At 33.4% G+C, this 20,781-nt stretch overlaps 1 protein-coding gene across 2 annotated transcripts in view; it reads right to left on the bottom strand.

The window, feature by feature from the left end:
- The window catches only part of LOC140444073 (uncharacterized), a 112,112-nt gene extending 103,769 nt beyond the window's left edge, over positions 1–8,343 (bottom strand). For both annotated transcript variants that reach the window (XM_072535701.1, XM_072535702.1), the window contains exon 1: positions 6,534–8,343. In XM_072535701.1, the coding sequence (XP_072391802.1) occupies positions 6,534–8,100 (1,567 nt within the window). In that variant the 5' untranslated portion in view covers positions 8,101–8,343. The remainder of the gene's footprint in view (positions 1–6,533) is intronic.
- Between the last annotated feature and the right edge of the window lie 12,438 nt (positions 8,344–20,781).

Raw genomic sequence — 20,781 nt, 5'->3', positions numbered from 1 at the left:
TGATGATGATGATGATGATGATTTGTCTCCCTTTTTTAAGAGAGGTATTAAGATACTTGATCTAATCAATCTAAAAACAAAATGAAAAAATACAGAGAAAATAACAAAGTGAAACATGAAAAAATTAAAATGCCATCATATTACATCTTTTCAAACCAAAATTTAACATTTTATACTGCAACTGGATAGGAAAAATAGGGCAAGCAAAGGAGAAGATCAATAGGACAATACAAATCAGCTGAGGAGTGTCTGGAAAATAGGACAATTTAAAAATTTAAAAGATTTTTTAGATGAAGGTAAAGATGGATCTGAAAAACGCGAAGACCTAATAGAGCAAAAGAAACTGGCGCGAATTAAAAAATTACAAGAACCATCTGAATAAAACATGATTCGGTACAGGAAAATAAGAAAAAGCGTCAAAGACGATCACATCGCAAAAAGAGCATTTAAACGAGACCCTAAGCGAAATGAAAATAGAAAGAAACAACAAAAAAAAGAGAATTCTACAATGAAAAAAAATAGTTAGAACGAGAACAATAGACATACTAAAAAGGGGAGGATGATACCTTAAGAACACATGAAACGGAGATTTTAGATACTTTGAGGATATAGAAATTCTAGTGTCCTTGGAGCACACTAGAAGACATAAAAAGGGCAACTAAAAAATTAAAAAACAATAAGGCACCTGTCAGCGAAGGAATATCTTCAGCAATCTTTAAATAATGAAGAGATGTACTTCATCAAGGGCTACATCAATTTTTTAGTACGATATGGCAAGAAAACAACAAAATGGAAGTCAGAATAGATGGAAAACTTACAGAACCTATAGTAATAGGACGAGGAATAAGACATGCTCTTCAATTTGATCATGGATGAAATCATCAAAAGCGTTAACAAAGGAAGAGGATACAGAATTGGAAACAAAGAAACAAAAATACTTTGTTACGCAGGCAATATTGATAGCCCAAGATGAAGATAGTCTGTAAAGACTGGTCCATAGATTTAACAAAAGGGCATAAGAATTTAATATGGCAATCTCCTCGCACAAAACTAAAACAATAGTAGTTAGCGCAAAGTACCAACCAGATGTAAAATAGAAATTGATGGCATCAGTATTGATTAAGTAATGGAAATAAAATACCTGGGTATTACACTGTCTAGCTATGAAGACCTCGACAAAGAAGTAAGAGATCAAGTACAAAAAGCAAATCGACTGGCAGGATGCTTTAATAATACGATATGGCGAAACAGACACATTAACACTGAGATGAAATCAAGACTTTATAAAGCCAGTGTAAGACCAATAATGACATATGCCTCAGAAACAAGACTCGACACAGCCACAACGCAAAGGCTACTGGAAACTGCAGAGCTGAGAGTACTGAGAAGAATTACAGGAAATACGCTGAGAGATCGAAAGAGAAGTGAAGACATTAGAAGAAAATGTAACGTGCAGTATATAAATAAATGGACACAAAATAGAAAAAAAATGAAATAACTACATAAGCAGAATGGAGGAGAATCGTGTTGTCAAAATAGAAAGAGATAAGTCACCAATCGGCAGAAGAAGTATCGGACGACTGCGTAAAAGATGGAGTGACAACCTTCCATAGAGGTATTAATCCGCCAATGAACGAGCAGAATTGCTTATAAATAGGAAGAAGAAAAAAAAGAAGATATGGGAAGAACAATTTCCGGAGAAATACAAGTGTGAATATGAGTGTATGATAAGCCCAATACACAAGAAAGGGAATAAGATAATAGATCCAGAAGAATACTGGATCTACTTAACACAAAGTACAAAGTACTTGCAAGTGTCCTCCTTAATTGTATATCTGCATTTGTGGAAGATAGCATTGGCCACTACACATGTGGGTTAAGAAGAAACAGATCAACGATGACCAGATATTTACCATACTGTGGAAAAAACATCCGAGTCCAATCAACAGATACACAATCTATTTAAAAACCAGATAACAACAGGGCGACATTATGTCACTATGGAGAAGACAAAAACTACGATGTAAGTGCTCTCTTTGGATGGTCTACAATTATTGATAGCCTTCGCAGAGAATATTGAGACCGTCGCTAAAATTACAATATCAGTTAAAGAACAATTTTTAAAATAAAAACAAGAAACCAGTAAAATGAGATTACGCCTTAATCAAGACAAAGATATTACATATGTGTCATAAGACAAGACGAAATAGAGCAGGGCAAAATATGTCAACAGGAGACTTTTTGATAGAGTCTTTTTCTTCTTCTTTTTATATAGACATGACTTTCTCTGTTTTTCAATGTGCCATTCCATCGTTTTCGTGGTCTTCCTAATGATCGTCTTTCTATTGGGAAACCGTCTCTTGCCGTCTTTACTACTCTATTTGTTGTCATTCGGCTAATATGATCATTCCATTCTACTTTTCTACTTCTTACCCAGTTGTTGGTGTTCTCCCCCTTGCATCTACGTCGCATATCTGTACTTTTAGCTCTATCCCATAGTGTCTTACCATCAATTTTTCTAAGTGTTTTCGTCTCTGTATTTCTAACATCCTTTTTGTTCTCTCTGTGTCAGGTCTTGTTTCTGCCGCGTATGTCATTATTGGTCTGATGACTGTTTTTTAAATTCTGCCTTTCGTTTCTTTCCCGTTGTTTTAATTTCTTCATATTGTTTTATTCAGGCAGCCTGTGGCTCTGTTTGCTCTATTCACTTGATCTTCCACTTCAGTTTCGAGCTTTCCGTAGCTAGATAATGTGATGCCTAGATATTTAAACTCCATCACTTGTTCTATTATCTGACGTTCCAGCTCCAATTTACATCTTAGTAAATTTGCTGTTGTAACCATGCATTTTCTCTTTTTTGGGGAAATTAACATGTTGAATTTTCTGGCGGTTATATTAAATTGGTGCAGCATACGTTGTAAATCATCTGCACTTTGAGAGAGTAGTATTGCGTCGTCTGCATAGCAGATTATTATAAGTTGTTTTTCTCCCATTTAATATCCTGTTTTAGTTCTTACTTTTTTTATTATTTCGTCCATAATCAGGTTGAACAATAGGGGACTTTTACTTTTATTGTGTTGTTTTGGTAGATATTCGGCGATTACACTTTCGTCCAAAATAATGAGTGTCATAAAAGAAGGTATACATTTTCGTCCAAGACCCTAAAATTGAGGTATACAAGTTCGTCCAAAAGATCAGGTAAATTTTCGTAATGCTTTTCGAAGAAGCAATTAATATTAAATATATAAATATGTACGAATCTTCAAGTTTATTCATTTGTAAAAATATTCTCAAAGTGTTTATATTGCTATAGTCTTGAATTGTGTTATGAAAATCATTTATTCTTGAAAGGTTGTGGAGAATTTCGACAAAAGTATGGTGGTGAAAGAAAGTGTAACGAAAAGAGGTGCTCCTCTTTTATTCGTGAATAACTATAAATTCAATTTTGCCGAAAAGTTAAAAAGTAGGGAATCACGCTGAAGATGTCGTACCAAAGGTTGTAACGTTACCATCTACACAATTGAGGATGATGTAGTAATTTCTAGACAAAACTTAAATCATTCTCATGAAAGTCTGGATGCCAATTGCATTCAACGACAGTTTGTAAGAGTAGCAGCTAAGAGTAAAGCTGCAGAAGATATAAGTACTCAACCCAAGAAAATTTTACATCGCTTTTTAAGTGAAGAAGAAAATACCAATTTAACTATTATGAATTTGAAATCAGTGAAACGAAGTATTTATAATGTAAGAAGAAAATTACTCCCAGTTTTACCAAAAACGTTAGAAGAAGTACTGGAATCATTGGAAAAATTAGAGGACCCTATCATCACGTCTAGAAATAAAAACTTTTTATTGGTAAATGATAAGAGTGCAAAATCTCTCTACAAAAAATTAATTGAATTTAATATGTATGCACCATTCAATATCCAGTCGCTACTGGCTACAGGCTCACAACAAGTATATAATATCATTATAGATTTCTTGTCAGACACATGCACAGTTCTATAGAATTTGTACGCGAGAATGCAATTTTTCATGATCGAGTGGAAATTTAGATTTGTATCCTTTGTTTACCCTAAATGTTATAACACCTTATCCGTGGTCCAGTTTTGTTTGTCTACTAAGAATGTCTTGATGAAAGAGTGCAAAATTGACTATTATATCTTGTGAGAAAAATCTCAGATATTTATGTAAGTGTTCTTGAATATATATATATATATATATATATATATATATATATATATATATATATATATATATATATATATATATATATAATATGGATGGTACATTTAAATATTGCCCAAAATTCTATTATCAAATGTTTACAATTCATGGATACTACAATGGCCACTACATTCCACTAGTATTTTGTTTATTGCCAGATAAATTATCATCTACATATGAAACATGTTTCAATTTGATAAGGACCAAATGTTCAGAGCTAACTTTAAATGTTCTTCCAAAAGATATTGTCATTGATTTTGAAAAATCAATTCATAAGGCTGTTAAATTAGTTTGGGGTCAATCTAAAATAATGGGATGTAGATTACATCTTTCCCAGGCTCGGTGGCGTAAAATTCAAGAACTTGGCTTAACAAATTATTACAAAAACAGAACTGAAGTGGGAAAATGGATTGGTCATTGCTTTGGTGTTCTTTTTCTAGATCACCAAGAAGTCGGTGATTGCTTAGTTTTTGATCTGATCGAAATTATGCCCGAGAGTGTCGAACTAAATGCTTTTGTCGATTATTTAATTGAGACATATAACTCATTACGATATTCCGGACGAAAGTGTATCTGCTCTAGATATTTTCGATCGTTTTGATTATTTCTAGAGGTATCTCTCTTGCGTAAAGTAAGTGGATAACGTCTTTTAATTTGATAGAGTCAGAAAACTTAAATATTTCAGAATAATAATAACAGATGATAACGATACGCGCCGGGACTCCAAAGGATGATGGATAATATTGTAGAAACATGTTACAAATTAAGCCTAAACTAAATTAGAGGAAGACAAAAATAATGATCATTAGCAAGAACACCAACATAAACGTCCAAATTACAATAGACGAAACACCGTCAGAAAGAGTGAAGAAAAAATGAGCTGCAATACCTAGAATCATAGCTACGAAATAAAAACGCGTACTGAAAAAGCCAGAAGCCTTAAGAAGATTCTCTGCAACTTATCTTTAAGTATCAATATACATATAAGAATTCGTAGATGTTACGTCTTTTGTGTCCATTTCTACTGAGTAAAAAACTTGAGTCTTACAAAAGATGCCATAAAACAATTAGAGGCATTTGAAATGTGGTACTGCCGACGCCGTAACGTATGTTAAAGATCTTATATACACCAGGCAACTAACATAACTATTCACCAGAAGCTAAGAAAAGACAAAGAAATTATTAATACCATAAAAACCAGAAAATTGGCTGTGAATAGAATATGGATCAATGTGGTCGCTAACACCACTAGAAGATAGGCATCTGGAGAAGAATAATGCACGAGGAAATTAAAGCTATAGTCTTAATTAAACTTACAAAATCTTAAATTTTTAAAAATCTAAGATACAAATTTATAAAACTGTCAAAAGATCGATAGTATTATTGTACGTATATGAAACCTAGACACTAATAAAAGTCACACAAGAAAAATTACGGTGCTTCGAATGGAAAGTGATAAGAAGAATACATGGCCTAATAATTGATAAAGGCATACAAAGTCACTAAATAAAAACAAACATAGAACTTGAAGAAATATATAAGCCAGACATTGGAAAAAAAATCGAGTTTAAAATAAACAGGTCACATCTAACGAAAACCAGATGACGGGTGGCTGAAACTAGCAAAGCAGTTTATCCCAGAAGAAAGAAGACTACCAGTACAACCAAGCACCAAATAGAAAAACAACTCCGCTAAAGATCTGTGTTGAACAAAGACCTCATGATGGACCGGAAGAACTAGATTAGAGGAGAACTAAATACTAATTGTCTAGTTTAAAGGATTTTAATTGTTTTTGTAGCCCAATTGAAATTCGGCAAAATTTTTGTACTATTAGATAGTTCTTACTAAGTGCTTGCATAATACTCGTAGTTATTGAACTAAATGAGATAATAAGGATTCCCGTTATTAAAAAAAAGATATCGACGACCTCATTTATTGTAAGATAGTAACACTAAAAATTAATCGATTGCAAAAAAAGTAGAAACCTGAAATACAAAATTGTCCGCTCGGAGATCCCCGAGAATAATAATTTATCAAGATAATAAAATCTTTCAACATTTTATGAAATGAAAAAATAATTTATAGTTGCAAGAGAAAAGAAAAGAGTATTTAAAAAGGTATGTTTAGAATAGCCATATTAATTTTAAATGATATTTAAATGTAATAAAAAATAATTAAAGTTATTTTTAATTAAAAAATTATTTTCGGAAACATTATATACCATTTATTTATTCTTTTCTTTATGATTTAATAGATTACCTAAAAATTATACAATGTTGTCAAGAACAAGTATATTCAAAACTTACCTCGGTCTCTGATATCCTGTTCTTGTAAATCCTGTAAATTACTATCACCAGCCAACCAATCTGGTTCTGCTTCTTGATTCTGCACCGGATCCCTAAATGCAACTTGTTCTGTCGGAAATATCACTCTAGGCCGTCTAGAAGAAGCAGTCCAAGCGGTTTGGTACCGCGCAGATGGATCAAAATAAATTGGCCCTTCGGAATAATTGTCCCTAAATCCCTTATATCTTCTAGGAACCCGAAAATGTTCTACTAAAGGTAAACTTAATCTTGGGGTGCGTGCATAATACTGTTCATTAACTCTATTAGCGTTGTCTGTCACAATCCCGTCTATGCCTTCTGAAGACGGTCCTGACGGGAATACAACAGGAATTCTTAATATTTCTGATCTTTCTACCGGAGTCACTAAGTTGGATTTGAATGGAATGTGACTAAGACGTCTGTTTTGGAAGATTCTGTTGTTATTTGATATTTTGCGGTAAAAATCTGAAGGAAGAATTTCTCCAATATGTTCTTTATCTCTATTTTCAACTACGTTAAAATCATCTCTCCGAATTGGTTTTGTGAATATGTCATTCACCATTTTAACCATTTTTTCTTCCTTTTGCGGCAACGTTACTTCCTGTTGTTCAAACTTAACTTCATTTGGCACTGAAAGTTTATTATCTTGTTCTTTTAGTTGTATAACTGCAGTTTCTCTGTTGTTGATTGTATCTTCCGAGACAACTTTTTCCGTGCTTTTATCTGGTTTAACACTTTCAAGATAATCTTCTTTAGAAATGCGACTTGCGTTAGCGATTGCATAATTTTCATCCAGATGAATTTCTTTTTCGTACAACTTAAGAAGTGGCCTGATGAAATCTTGTTCTAGTAACGTATCGTAAGAGGATTTTCCCTTATTATGAAAGCCTTCGTTTGTGTTACTTTGTGATTCATTGTTAATTTGTCTTAAGTAGTTATGCAATCTGGTTAATCCTTCGTTGTTGGCGTTGGCTGCTATACCAGGATGTCCACTGAAACTGGGCTGTGTTGCATCATTTGTATTATATGATTGTTCTTGAGTATAATTACTGGGAGATTCCTCATTGGGTGTATCAAACGGTGCAGGATGAATTGGAGGATATAAGGGTAAATTAAGGTTGTTATCCAAATTATTTTGAGCTGGAGCTTCAGAAATGTTTGTTGTGTTTTGCGATCCTGTTGTAGGAAAATCTTGCAAAGTAGAATAAATAGCAACAGGAGGCAAAAAATCATTCTGAGAAATTTCTGTAAATGTGTTTACTGGTGGCGGCAACAAATTTTGTGGGTCCACAGTTGGAGGTTGCAGCTCTTGAGGATCTAATGTAGGCGGCTGTAGATCTGTACTTAAAAATTGTCTATCGGAAATTTTTTTTGTATCATCTTCCGTCTTCTGTATATTTGTAACAAAAGGGGTGAAAATGAGAGCCGGCGTTTTTAAGGGATAAAATTTGATAAAACGTCCTGTGGGTTTTTCGTATGGAGGATCAGAAGCTTGAATCAAAAAAATACTCATGACAAGCGCCAACAATGATGAATGTATCCAATTCATTCTGACTCAATTCCATTTATTGTTAACGTCGATCTGGTCACTGTTTGTCCTATTGTCGAAACTTATGCTAATATCACATAAAATTACAGAGAATTGTAGTTAACAAAGTCTGTTCATATTTCACGTTCTGCGCGCAATCCAATCGTGCCCGGAGAGTCGACAAAAAAACAACGAAAATAAAGCAACCGCGAATCACTTAGCACAACACCCGTGGACATCACAGGCCGACTGAAGCATCTAGATGGCCATGCTTAGAGAGTTTTAACTTTCACGCACACACCACTTTCACTTGAACTGCCTTAAGTCAGAACGTAAGCGAGCTGAAGATGGAAGACTGCTCGATGCATAATAAATATTACGAGGGTTGATCTGGAAGTTTCTATTACTAAACAATGTGTTGTCATTGAAATAAAAATAAAATCACCGTTTATTTAAGAATTGTTGGTCTTCTAATAGTTTCCCGTTAAAATTTAAAAAAATTGTGACACAATTTTAAATAATTGTGATTATCACTCTATAAGTTGAGTTTTTTATTTTTAAAATGAATAATGTAGGGACTAAATATTATGTTTATATGGGATTAGGACACTATTGATTATAATAAATGTTACATTTTAATACCTAATAACATTAATATGGACGAAGGAGCAAATGCCAGAGGAATGGACAGTTGGCCTCATACAGCCAATATATAAAAAAGGAGATAAGAGGGAATGCCAAATTTATAGGCCAATAACATTGCTAAATGTAATATACAAAATTCTTTCTGGTATAATCTACAATAGATTATTAGAATACTCCGAAAATATAATTGGTGATCAAAATGGATTCAGACCAAATAGAGCCACTACAGATAACATATTCATACTAAGAACGATACAAGAAAAAGCTTATGAATACGACATAGACCTATATAATATGTATATAGACTTTAAACAAGCTTTTGATAGTGTGAAAAGAGACAAAATGCTGGAAGACCTTTGTAATCTAGGCATACCTAAGAAATACATCAGCCTCATAAAAATGACATTGCAGGGTTCAAAAGCCGCAGTCAGAGTAGATGGAGAACTGACTCCCTTGTGTAACATCAACATGGGAGTAAGACAGGGAGATGCCCTATCAACCATGCTATTCAACCTAGTTCTTGAGGCAGTCATCAGAAAAACCAATATAACCGGCCATATAAACACCAAATCAGTACAAATTACTGCATATGCAGACGATGTAGCCATCATTAGTAGGAATAAGCCACGACTAATGGAAGTGTTCAAACAAATTGATCCTGAAGCAAGAAAAAGAGGTCTCAAAATAAACGAAGCAAAAACGAAGTATATGACAGTCAAAAGAATAACTGACAATGAAAATAATATCACAATAGACAACTATACTATCGAACGAGTGGATGCCTTTACATATCTCGGCACAGAAATCAATCAGAATAACTCCGTAAGTAGCGAAATTAATGCACGTATTTCCAGCGGGAATCGTACATACTATGCTAATAAAAGATTGATGACATCGAAATTATTAGACAAAAGAACCAAAATGACTATCTACAGAACACTGATTAGACCCGTAGTAACCTATGGATGTGAAACTTGGGTAATGACGAAAAAAGATGAAGCCCAACTCAGGACATTCGAGAGAAAAATACTGAGGAAAGTATATGGCCCGGTACAAGAGGAAGATGGCACATGGAGAATCAGGAGAAACGACGAGGTTAATGAGTTAAATGAAGGTTATGACATTGTAAGATTTGTGAAAAGTCAAAGACTGTCATGGCTGGGACATGTGCAGAGACAAAACGATGCAAAAACAACAAAGAAAATGTTACAATGGAAGCCCATAGGAAGGCGAAAAAAAGAAAGGCCCAGAACGAGATGGTTGGATGACGTGGAAGACGACCTGAAAACAATGAACATAAGACAATGAAGAAGAAGGACACAAGAGAGATCTGAATGGAAGGACATAGCCAGACAGGCAAAGACCCATCCAGGGTTATGATGCCAAAAGAAGAAGAAGAAGTTACATTTTATATTTGTTATTAGACGTTTCGATTTCCATTTCGGAAATCGTTTTAAAAAAATGATTATTTTAAAATAGTCAGCTGTTTTTATAACTAATAGTAGCTTGGCAATTGTTTTCCAATTTTACAGTTGACTAACTTAACCTCGATCTTGTAAACAAATAACCATGCTTCTAGATGAAAATTCTGAGAGTGGTGTTTGTATGATTACTGTAAAGATTACCCCTCGTTTTTTTCATTTTTTTACATTCAATCTAATTAAAAAATGAGGTTTTAAGCAATTTTAGTCCGCCACACCTAGTCCCCCACTTCCTACCCCAAAAACTTCAATTTTTTGTTTTTATTTTTTTTTTTAGGCGGCATGTAATCAATTTAAAAATTTCAAAAAATTCACACGCATAGTTTAGGCCTCTACAAAAGTTGACTATTTTTTATAGAGCCGTAGGTTGTGCGTACATAACCTAAAATTACATTTTTTTTTTTTCGTTTATCGAAATTTTTTTTTTTGCATTGGCTGCAGGTCCAATTTTTTTATTTGGTGTCTAGGATCAAAAATTGTATCTTTGATTTTTTTAGATTTTTCCGTATGGTGGGCTATCTTCAAAAATCCAAAAAACTGTTTTATAGGGGTTTTGGTGGGTTTTTTTCCATTTTATTTAAGTTTAAAAACAGACCAAATCAAGGTTTTTTTCCTAGTTTATATATATTCTTAATTAAATAAGACCTATAAGATATTCAAAAATTGGGCGAGATATCTTTAAATACCCCAAAAACCACTTTGTTCACAGTTTTAAGGGTTTTGGCGGGGTCAATCAGATTTTTTGACATCGACACAACCTGAATCAATTTTCTCATATTTTTACTTTTTATTTGATTAAAAAATAAGCCTCTGTGCAATTTGTCTATTTCCATAGGCCCGTAGCTTGACTTTAAAAAAATCTTAAAAAAAATCAGTGATATAGTTTTTGATTAAATCCACAAAATAAAAAAAAATTGGATTTGCTTTCAAAAAATTTCACAAAAAATTTATGAACTCTTTAACAAAACGCCTTTTTAGATTATATACACTCAACCCACCAGTTTGTAAAAAAAGACAAGTTTTGTTAAAGCTTAAACTATACTTAAACTTTTGAAATTTTTGATTGCAATCTCCCAAAATAAAAACGAAAAAATTACGTTTTTGTTAGGGAGAGGGGGTGGTTGGCTTAAAAATTATTATTTTTATTCTTATTAGTCTTATTATTTAATTAAGTAAAAGGTAAAAAATAAAAAAAAATATTTAAATTGTATCGATCTCAAAAAATATGTTTAACTACCACAAAACCTTTAAAATCGCGAAAACATGTTTTTTGGGAGGGAAAAATATTTTGCCCAATTTTAAATGTCATAAAAACCTCATTTAATTTAAAATATATATAACCTATAACAAAACTTTGATATAATCCATTTTGAAGTCTATAAAATGGAGAAAATCTCCCAAAAACTACTAAAAACAGTTTTTTCGATTTCTGAAGATTGTGCATCATACGGAAAAATCTAAAAAAAGTCAGAGATATAATGTTTGATCCAATGCACTAAAATAAAAAAAAATTAGACATGCGGCCAACTCCAAAAAAAGTTTTTCGAAAAAAAAATGCGATTGCATCCCACATCAAAAAAAGTAAAAAACGGAATAATGACGATTTTGGGGGTAGGGAAGGGGTGGGGAGTGGCACGCTAAAATTACCCTGAACCTGTCTTTTTTAATCACATAGAACGTAAAAAAAATGAAAAATCTTAACGGAGGGTACCCTGTGATTATGAATTAAAGGTTTTGCAAAGTGGACCTTAGATTTTAAAAAATACAAGTTGTTTTGCAAAAGTTAAATATTTTAAACAAATATTTAATTCATAAATGAAGCGTGCCATATATACAAAAGGTGGTATGTGCAATTTTAAAAATTTTACAGGAGGCCCAATAATTTGTTTTGTTTTAGCTTACTAAGAAATACAAAATATTTGTAGCTATTTCTGATATCATTTTAGATAGGAAAGTAATATAACACATACTTTAATAGACATTAACATTGGTAATAAATTTGCCATTGGTTATTTGCCATTAATTCTCAAAATGTAGTATGTGCCAGTAAAGTTGCACATGTAGAATGGATGGTAAAAATCGTATTTTAAACAAAAGATGAACAATCATTGTTTTTCTGACGCCTTTACTATACAAAACAGTTTGTTAAATACAATGTTAATATTATAATGCTAATACAAAACATTTTATTGTAAACATATAAGTTGCAACTTATTTTTATTCATTTTGTAGGGTCTCCTGACTCTCCACCAGTTTTTGATAAAATTCTTGATTGGCGGGTGAAATGAAAGGGATCATACTTCTAATTTCTTTAATTTTTTCTTTGTTCCATTTGCGAGGTGCCTGTTCCACCAGTTCAATACCACCACCACTAATAATACACCAAATAATACCACCAATTCAATATAGCTGCTTTTGTAAATCGTAAGACAGCACACATACATTAGACTGAGAACTTTTGCAATCTTCTATGTTTTGAGACATCATTTTTTGAGTCCTCTCTACTTTACGTTGATGTAAGTCTCGCTTTAGTTCGAATTCATTTTTTCCACAAGGGTCTTACTAGCAGCTATAGAAATTTTGTACTGGTCGCAGGTAGGACAGGTGTCCACTCTTGGGGCTCCGAAGGCTAAACTGATTTCTTTGTTGAAAATTTCATTAAACCATTGTCAGGAGACTGGGGGCTTTGTTCTATCAAGCCGATATTTTTCAAGAAAGGCATTATATAACTTACGAACATTCAAATCTTCAGACAGGTATCTTCGGTTTGCAACTTTTTCTCTACTGTAATGGCTTTCTCTGCTCGGAACTGATGCAATAAAATCAATAATTCTTTGTTTCCATCGGGTTTTGTTTCTGGCAGGACGTTTACCACCTCCTCTGTCTTGAACAGATATGCCGAAGGAGAGTAATCGCTGACTAAGTATCTCCAATATTCTTTGTGCAATAGTCAAAGTTAAACACAAACTACTTTTACATACCGGAACTTCAAATTCTCCTGGCAGTGGTAGAAAATATTTAAATGAGTGTTATCGTCTGCTCTGGTTAGGATTATCGTAATTTCCATGTCTTCTATGTTTGATTAAAGTGGGTCCAATAAAGGAACGTAAAAGTCCTGCTGCTCATTATAATCTGCCAGTTTCCAAAACTGCTCAAATATATTTTTTCTTGCAACAAAAGTAATTAGCTTACAAGAATACTGACAGCTGCACTTTACCTAAAAGAATAATTTAATAAAATATATCAATTCCCTTCAGGCAACTGAGCTGTATACGTTCTTAAAAAAAATTAAAGCTTTTTACTTTACCTCTTCGCAAAAAAGTTTGCCAGGTATTGCTCGCTTTTGCTTCAAAGTTAGGTATCGACTTCCAGAGTTTTATTGCGTTTTACATCTTCTCTTACATTTCCAGTAATTTATTTTTTGCACGTATATCTTCAGGAATATCCATTTTTTTTTTTTTCGAAAACAGTACACCCAAACATCGCTCCAAAAGCTTTGCTAAGTTATGTTAAATAAGCAACTGTGCGTTGGCACTTACTACGTTTTGATATTTAGTTCCTTCTATCGCCGATAGGCAACGCTGCATCGATATAAATTTTATTGTGCAAGTAAAGCATGGCACATACTACTTATTTAGCTGATAATGCGCATTTGTGAAAAAGTGGCACTTACAACGTTTTGCATATGGCCCGCTTCAAATATTATTACTACCACAGCTCGAGCTATACATTTTAAAAATACAAACTTTTAGCCAATTTCCAGAATTTAAAAAGGTACAAGTTATTTTGAATATTATTAAAACTTTGCCTTGGTTAATATTTGTATACTAATATAAGAACATATATTAAACAGAAAAAGATTTATGGCAAAGTTACGGTAAGCAGTTCAGTGGATGTTCTGCAATGAGTAATATATTCTTCTGAACAGTAAAAATTATGTTTTAGAAGATATTTTTTATAGCTTTATCGAAACTATTACAACTTAGCTGTTTAATACTTTTTGGTAAAATATTATAATAGTTATAATTCGGGCAATTTTTTTCTGAAAGACTTAATCTACAGCGATTTGTTCGTAGGCAGTGACAGTTTCGCGTATTGTAAACGTGGACATCAGACTGCTTTAAATGGGCACGTTTTGTGTGAATTTCAGTTAGAACTTGAAATATCAACAGAGTAGGTAACGGCATAATTTCGAATTTGATGTTCTAGTTAACTAACCCCTGCTAAAGTCCTGATAGCTTTCTTTTGCATTCTAAAAATTTGAAGTGCATTTATTGAATTGCCCCATATAATTACACCATAGTGTAGATGAGAGTGGAATAAAGAAAAATATTATGTAAATTTTATTGTCTTAAACTTGACAACCCTTGCTAGTTGGCGAATAACAAATAATGAACTTAATAGCTTTTTCTTAAGTTGTGAGATATGAGCCGACCAGTTCAGTCGATTATCTATAGTTTTTCCCAATAGTTTAACAGTCTCTTTATCTGGATCATTGTGTGAAACGCATTCAAAATCCTTCGACAAGTCGCAAAAAGAAATTGCTATGCGATGGCCGCGTTCAACCCCCTCAATCACCTCGCTCACAACAGCAAATAGTGCGTTCGTAGTAGAAAGAGCACTTCTGAATCAATATTGTAAATTGGTAAAGTAATTATTTGACTCAAAATAGGAATAAAATTGTTGTTTGATAACCTTTTCAATCACTTTCCCAAAAGTAGAAACATTGCTTAGGGGTCTGTAATTGTCAGTTTTTGAGGAATCACCTTTTTTGTAGATTGGTAATACTTTTGAGTATTTTAGTACTTCTGGACATACTCCAGTTGATAGAATTAAATTAATAATATTATGAGTGAAAGATGTTTAAACTATTTTTGTGAACGTTCCTACAATTAGACTTACTACGAGTTTATTATTTCAGAAACCTCTTCTTCCACAACGGGGCGAAAAAAACGGACTTGCTCGTAGAAGGATAATTTTTAATTGATAGGATTGAAGGATAAGTCACTTGGTTTTACAGTAGACACCGCCGTATAATAAACAACATCTATTTAAAATAAGTTATAACTGTTGGGGGTAATCCACCTTATAGACGTCGTCCATACACACGTTAAGTACTGCTTGAAGCACCTGAAACATTTGACATTTGACTGAAGATCTTGCAATAATGTTGTTTAAATCAATATTATTTTGTTTAATTTGTGATTTACCGGTTTTTGGGAATTTTCTGAACTCCTCCGGTAATTTTATTTTTATTAAAAAAAAACAGCAGTTTTGGCGTACAATTGTGCGTGAAATAATTATTGTTTATTGGGAATTATTTATGTAATAAAAAATCTTGGGAGATCTGCGTTCGATTTATAATTACTTCTATTATTATTGGTATTAGTGTTTTTATTGGAAAATAAGGTTAGTGGTTATCCACAATAAAAAAGGAAATTGGATTTGGATGTCTTTACATAACAGTTATTAAAGGTGGGTTCAATGTATGTTTTTCTCTTTTTTTATATAATGGAAGCATCTGTGATTACAAAAATAAAAACATTGCACTCTATTCGAAACTACCAACCCCACATTTTTTTATTGATTTCTGGTGGTAGTATTCTTTAAAAATGGAATAGTATTTTTGGCAACAGAAACCAATAATAATCTTTTAAGAATATTCGAACCATTTGAAGAAAACCCTAAGGAATATGTACAGAAAGACATGATTTAAAAAATGACGTTTAGATGTATGGATGTAACTACATTTTTAAATCTAGGAGGGGATTGGGATAGCTGAGTGTTAAAAGCCAATGAAAAAAAGTTTATTCTTTCTAGTTTCTTTCCTTCGTCTCTTATTAAGACTCATAACATTGCTAAATTTTCTAAAATTTGGCAATGCTTATGACATAGGTCTCCTCCAAATATTGCCTCCTGTATCGATGTTGCATAATACTATAATCTATAGTCCACAGGGAAACTAAGTTCCTGTAGCTGGGTGTATACCATGTATGAAAAACAATTTATTTAAAAATCCTTTATTAAAGGTATATAATTAAAACACCCTATCGGGCTACATCACAGAACGTTTTCGCAATTAATATTTCATCATCAGTGTAATTTAGATGTACATGTTTTGAGCCACTAAATACTTGGGTACTGTGGCGCACCCAGGGGAGGGTTTGGGGTTAAACCAAAACCCTAAAATAGTAATTACTTTAAAATGCAACAAAAGAATAGCTTCAGAACAATAGATAAGATCTAGATAAGAGAAGGGGGTGTTCTAAAAATGTCGTCATCATTACAGCGGCCACCCCACTCTCGGAGTACGGCACGTGCGACAGTCAACTGCGCATAAGTAAGAGAGGGGGATTTTAGTTGGTAGGCAGGATAATACATACCTGAATCTTTGGCGCTGCTATCTTTAGTACTTTAAACTAAACTTAAACCCAAATTTTAGGGACACAAAATGGAGGTGGCATAAAAAAATTCAAAACCCCTCGCTCAGACAAATTCTGGGTGCGCCACTGCTTGGGTAAAAACCCGTTAAATGTTGTTAAATTAAATTTACGTTACATGTTTAAGTTACGACAGTAGTCTCCAACAACGTTAGACTCCACTGGAGGTTGTTAGTCCTGAAACAAAGTGTCTATGAGGACTTGTTGATAGCAACTCTATCTGAGTTACAAGCTATTTGTATTATCTTTAAAATTAAAATAAATTGGACACCATCCTTTAATAGTTTACCCTGGTAAGGAAACGAGCTCAGACAAAGAAATAAAATAAAAAATTTATTTAAAACCTTTATTATTTTGTAACCAAGAAAAATTTATTAGAAGATTTTAGGAGAATTACGTCATCTCGGAAAAAAATTAACAGTGTCTGTTTAGGTATTAGATTACAAATGAGAAGTACTTATAGGAAACTAAACTTAAAATCATTTAATAAGAAAACAACATCTTGGCATTAGATTATGAATGAGAAATACTTAAATGAAAATAAAATCATACTTTATCCCAAATTTCGAAATTCATTCACATAAAAAATTCTATTATATAGAAGATATTTATATATTATATAGATATTTATGTAATTAAAAACCAATAATAAATCATATCACTGTTATTTAGTTCATAGATAATCTTCACTGTTCAATAAAAAAAATATAAAATTGGTACAACCTGAATTATCCAAATGCTTGTGTGGTTTGTAGAAAGGATATAATTTTTACCAACTAGGTACTCAGGCTGGGATTTCGGAACGTTAAATCCATCGGCAGCAGAACCTAACACCCACCATCAAAATCTATAGGATGGGGGTGACAAAGCAAACGGAATATTCCACAAAAGACACTTATACCAGATAACGGTAATCGTGTGAATTGTTGAGAGTTTCATGTTATGGCGGTTAACAATACATGGTTATGGTATGGTATGTGTTCTGGTTTCAGAACACATACCATAAATATATAGCTATTTAGATAACCTTGGGTCAATAAACATAGTTCTGGCAACTATTAGTGCTCTTAAGCAAAATAAATATTTATTTGAAATATAAAAGAGAAAAGGAATTTTTCAGCTTACCTCGTCAAGAGACTACTCAAACAAAATTTCGTCCTATATGCTGGGCGTTCAGAGACAGAAAAGAGAGTTGAATTACCGGGAGGTAACGAACGCTCGGATTTTGAGGACAAAGTCGGAACTTGTTTATTATGAAATTTAGTAGGGTCCTTGTAATCTAAATGCAATGGTAACTACCAAAACACGAATGCGGCAATACCTAGGGCACGTCATACGTGGTGAGAGATATAACATGCTTAAATTGATTATACAAGGGAAGATCGAACTTCAGAGAGGCCGCATTTAAGATCAGATGAGCCACAATAATTGAGGAGTTTGCTGTAAGAAGGATGCAGCTCCATATTTAGACCGTCTTGGGTGGAAACATATGCCATAATTAGAAAAAATTGGCGGATTGATTGGTATAAGAACGATGCAGATCCGATAATAAATAAAGGAATTATACGTCTTTATGAATCTGCTTCCTCACTCACTTAGTGCAAGAAGGGTGCGGCTCCGTACCTGCATACTTTTTTCACCAAACGATTGTGAATGTTCAGTGATCAACCTACAAGCTCTGATGAAAGTTGTTTTAATAGTGATGTCGCAGGACATTCAGCTAGGAGGAAGCATCCAAAGAAGAAACGTTCAACACATTGAACCTGTTGTCAACATAGAGCCCACGGAAGAGCCCCCAGTTGTTCCTGTAACCAAAAATAGAAAAAGTGCCAACCCCACTCTCTGGAAAAGAAATATTAAAAACAAAGCTATTGCAGAAGGGAAAATGTATACGAACTGAAAAGTAATACAGAAGGGACCGATATTAACTGGATGGAACTGCAACTGTAGGTACAAGTGTTTTCAGAATGTGGTCAAAGAAACAAGAAAAGTTGTCTTACAAAAGTTTAACAAAATAGGCGAGAAAGATTTGCAAAATACCTATTTGGGAGGGTTGATTCAAGCTACTACTATTCAAAGAACTCGAAAAAAGACTAATAAAAGGCAAGACCACACTTGTTCCCACAAATACTTTATAAAGCTGGGTAAGCTATCCAAAAGAGTTTGTAGACATGCTTTTGGTTTAATCCACGGCATATCAAGGAAACGTGTAGATCTCATTGACCAAACTTTTCGTGAAAGAGATATTGCAGCGCCACCTAGTAACAAAGGAAAGCATACAAATATATCCAACCGAAAATCTAACGAATTACTCAAAAATGTGAACATGCACATCCAGAGCTTTCCAAGGCGTGAATCGCATTATAGTAGGAACAAATTTCTTCGATTCTATTTATCTCTAGATCTAAATGTAAAGAAGATGCATCAACTCTATTTGGAACTTTACGAACCAGAAAGTGTTCGTAATCCTAAAAGTAAACCCAAAGTTCCCTATGACTCCTACTATCGATAATTCAAAGAACACTTCAACTACAGGTTTGGCACACCTCAATCAGATACGTGCAAAATATGTGATGTCTTAGATAACAAACTCAAAGATGTGACCATCGACAAAAGGAACGAAAAGTTGTTGCAGCGAAAAAGAAGTTGCATGAAATTAAGGCCGATTTGTTTCTCAAGGAGCTGAAGGAAAAACCACATTGTGCAAGCATAGCGACGAAGTGGAGGTTTTGACATTTGACTTCCAACAAAACCTTCCACTTCCTGCTGGAGAGAACGCCAGTTCTGCGGACATACAACTTCTACGTCCATTCTGGTAAGACAAATCAAGCACACTTTTATATATATGATGAAACTACGGCTCGAAAGTCACCAAACGAGGTAGTGTCATTTTTGTACCACTTTATAAAAAATATACTCCCTAAAAATGTTACAGTTTTATACCTTTTTTCCGATAACGCTGCTGCGCAAAACAAAAACTTTGTAATGATTCAGTTTCTGTATTTGCTGGTGAGAACTAGGTCTATTGACAAGATAGAGCACCACTTTCCTGAGCCAGGACATAGCTTTCTTCCCTCTCATCGCTGCTTTGGAGTTATTGAGTGGTTTTAAAGGAAGAAGGACTACGTCTTTAGCTCCCAACAATATGCTGATTTTGTTAAACAATCATCCAAACAGTTTATTTCTATTTTGGTAAAACAAAATATGATCCTGAACTTTAGTGGTCACTATGAAGGACATTTTAAAAAAGTTATCTCAGATGCAGAAAAGCAAAGATTCCAGATTTCCAAATACCGAATTTTCCAGTACAGCAATGAACATTTAGATGGTATTAAAGTCAGTGTTACTACTGGCCTTAAGAGTTTTCACTTATTCCAAATCTTGAGGAACCTTGACAGCGACCTCTCAGTTTCTTCTGATATTCCTGTCTATTGCAATCCTATACCTATCAAAAACGCCAAATGTGAAGATGTTATGCAGTTGGCAACACGATTCGTTTCTATGGACCAAATGGCTTTTTACACCCGTCTCACAAGTGATGCAGCCATGGCAGAGAACCAGAAAACCGAATCATCTGGAACGGATGATGACGACCAGGTAGATGAATGAAGGATGTGTTTGCCCGTGTGTTTAATGTTTTTTTTTTTTTTTTTTTCTGAATGCTATTTTTTGACACCAACCTGTTTCTTTTTACATATTTTTTCGTATTTGTATAGTAGGCAAACCATAGTCGTTTGTTTGTTGTAACCGAATAAAAGAGTTTTTGTTGGGAATTTCTTTTTCTCAAAAATGATGGTAAAGAAGCATTATTTCAAAAATTATCTACTTGAAAATAGTCTCAAGTATTGACTAAATCTGTTTGTCATCGATAGATATTATGTCTTTCCGGTTAAAATAAAAACTTTTATTAAAAAACAGTTTTTTTCAATTTCTCAACAATTAGCAAATATGGAGCTGCATCCTTCTTACAGCAAACTCCTCAATTGTCAACCTCCGTCGCGGAGATAGCACGTAAAGAAGAAGAAAGTATTATGTATTTTTTTGCGTCTGAATATTCAGTTTTAATTATTTGACACATTCTTTACGACTCAACCTGTATTAATAATTTTGGTTGCCATGATACTATATACTTTAAT

This window comes from Diabrotica undecimpunctata, chromosome 6 (assembly GCF_040954645.1).
Source record: "Diabrotica undecimpunctata isolate CICGRU chromosome 6, icDiaUnde3, whole genome shotgun sequence".
Lineage (NCBI taxonomy): Eukaryota > Metazoa > Arthropoda > Insecta > Coleoptera > Chrysomelidae > Diabrotica > Diabrotica undecimpunctata.
The sequence above is the reverse complement of the archived record's forward strand: the minus strand, read 5'-3'. Positions and strand labels throughout refer to the sequence as shown.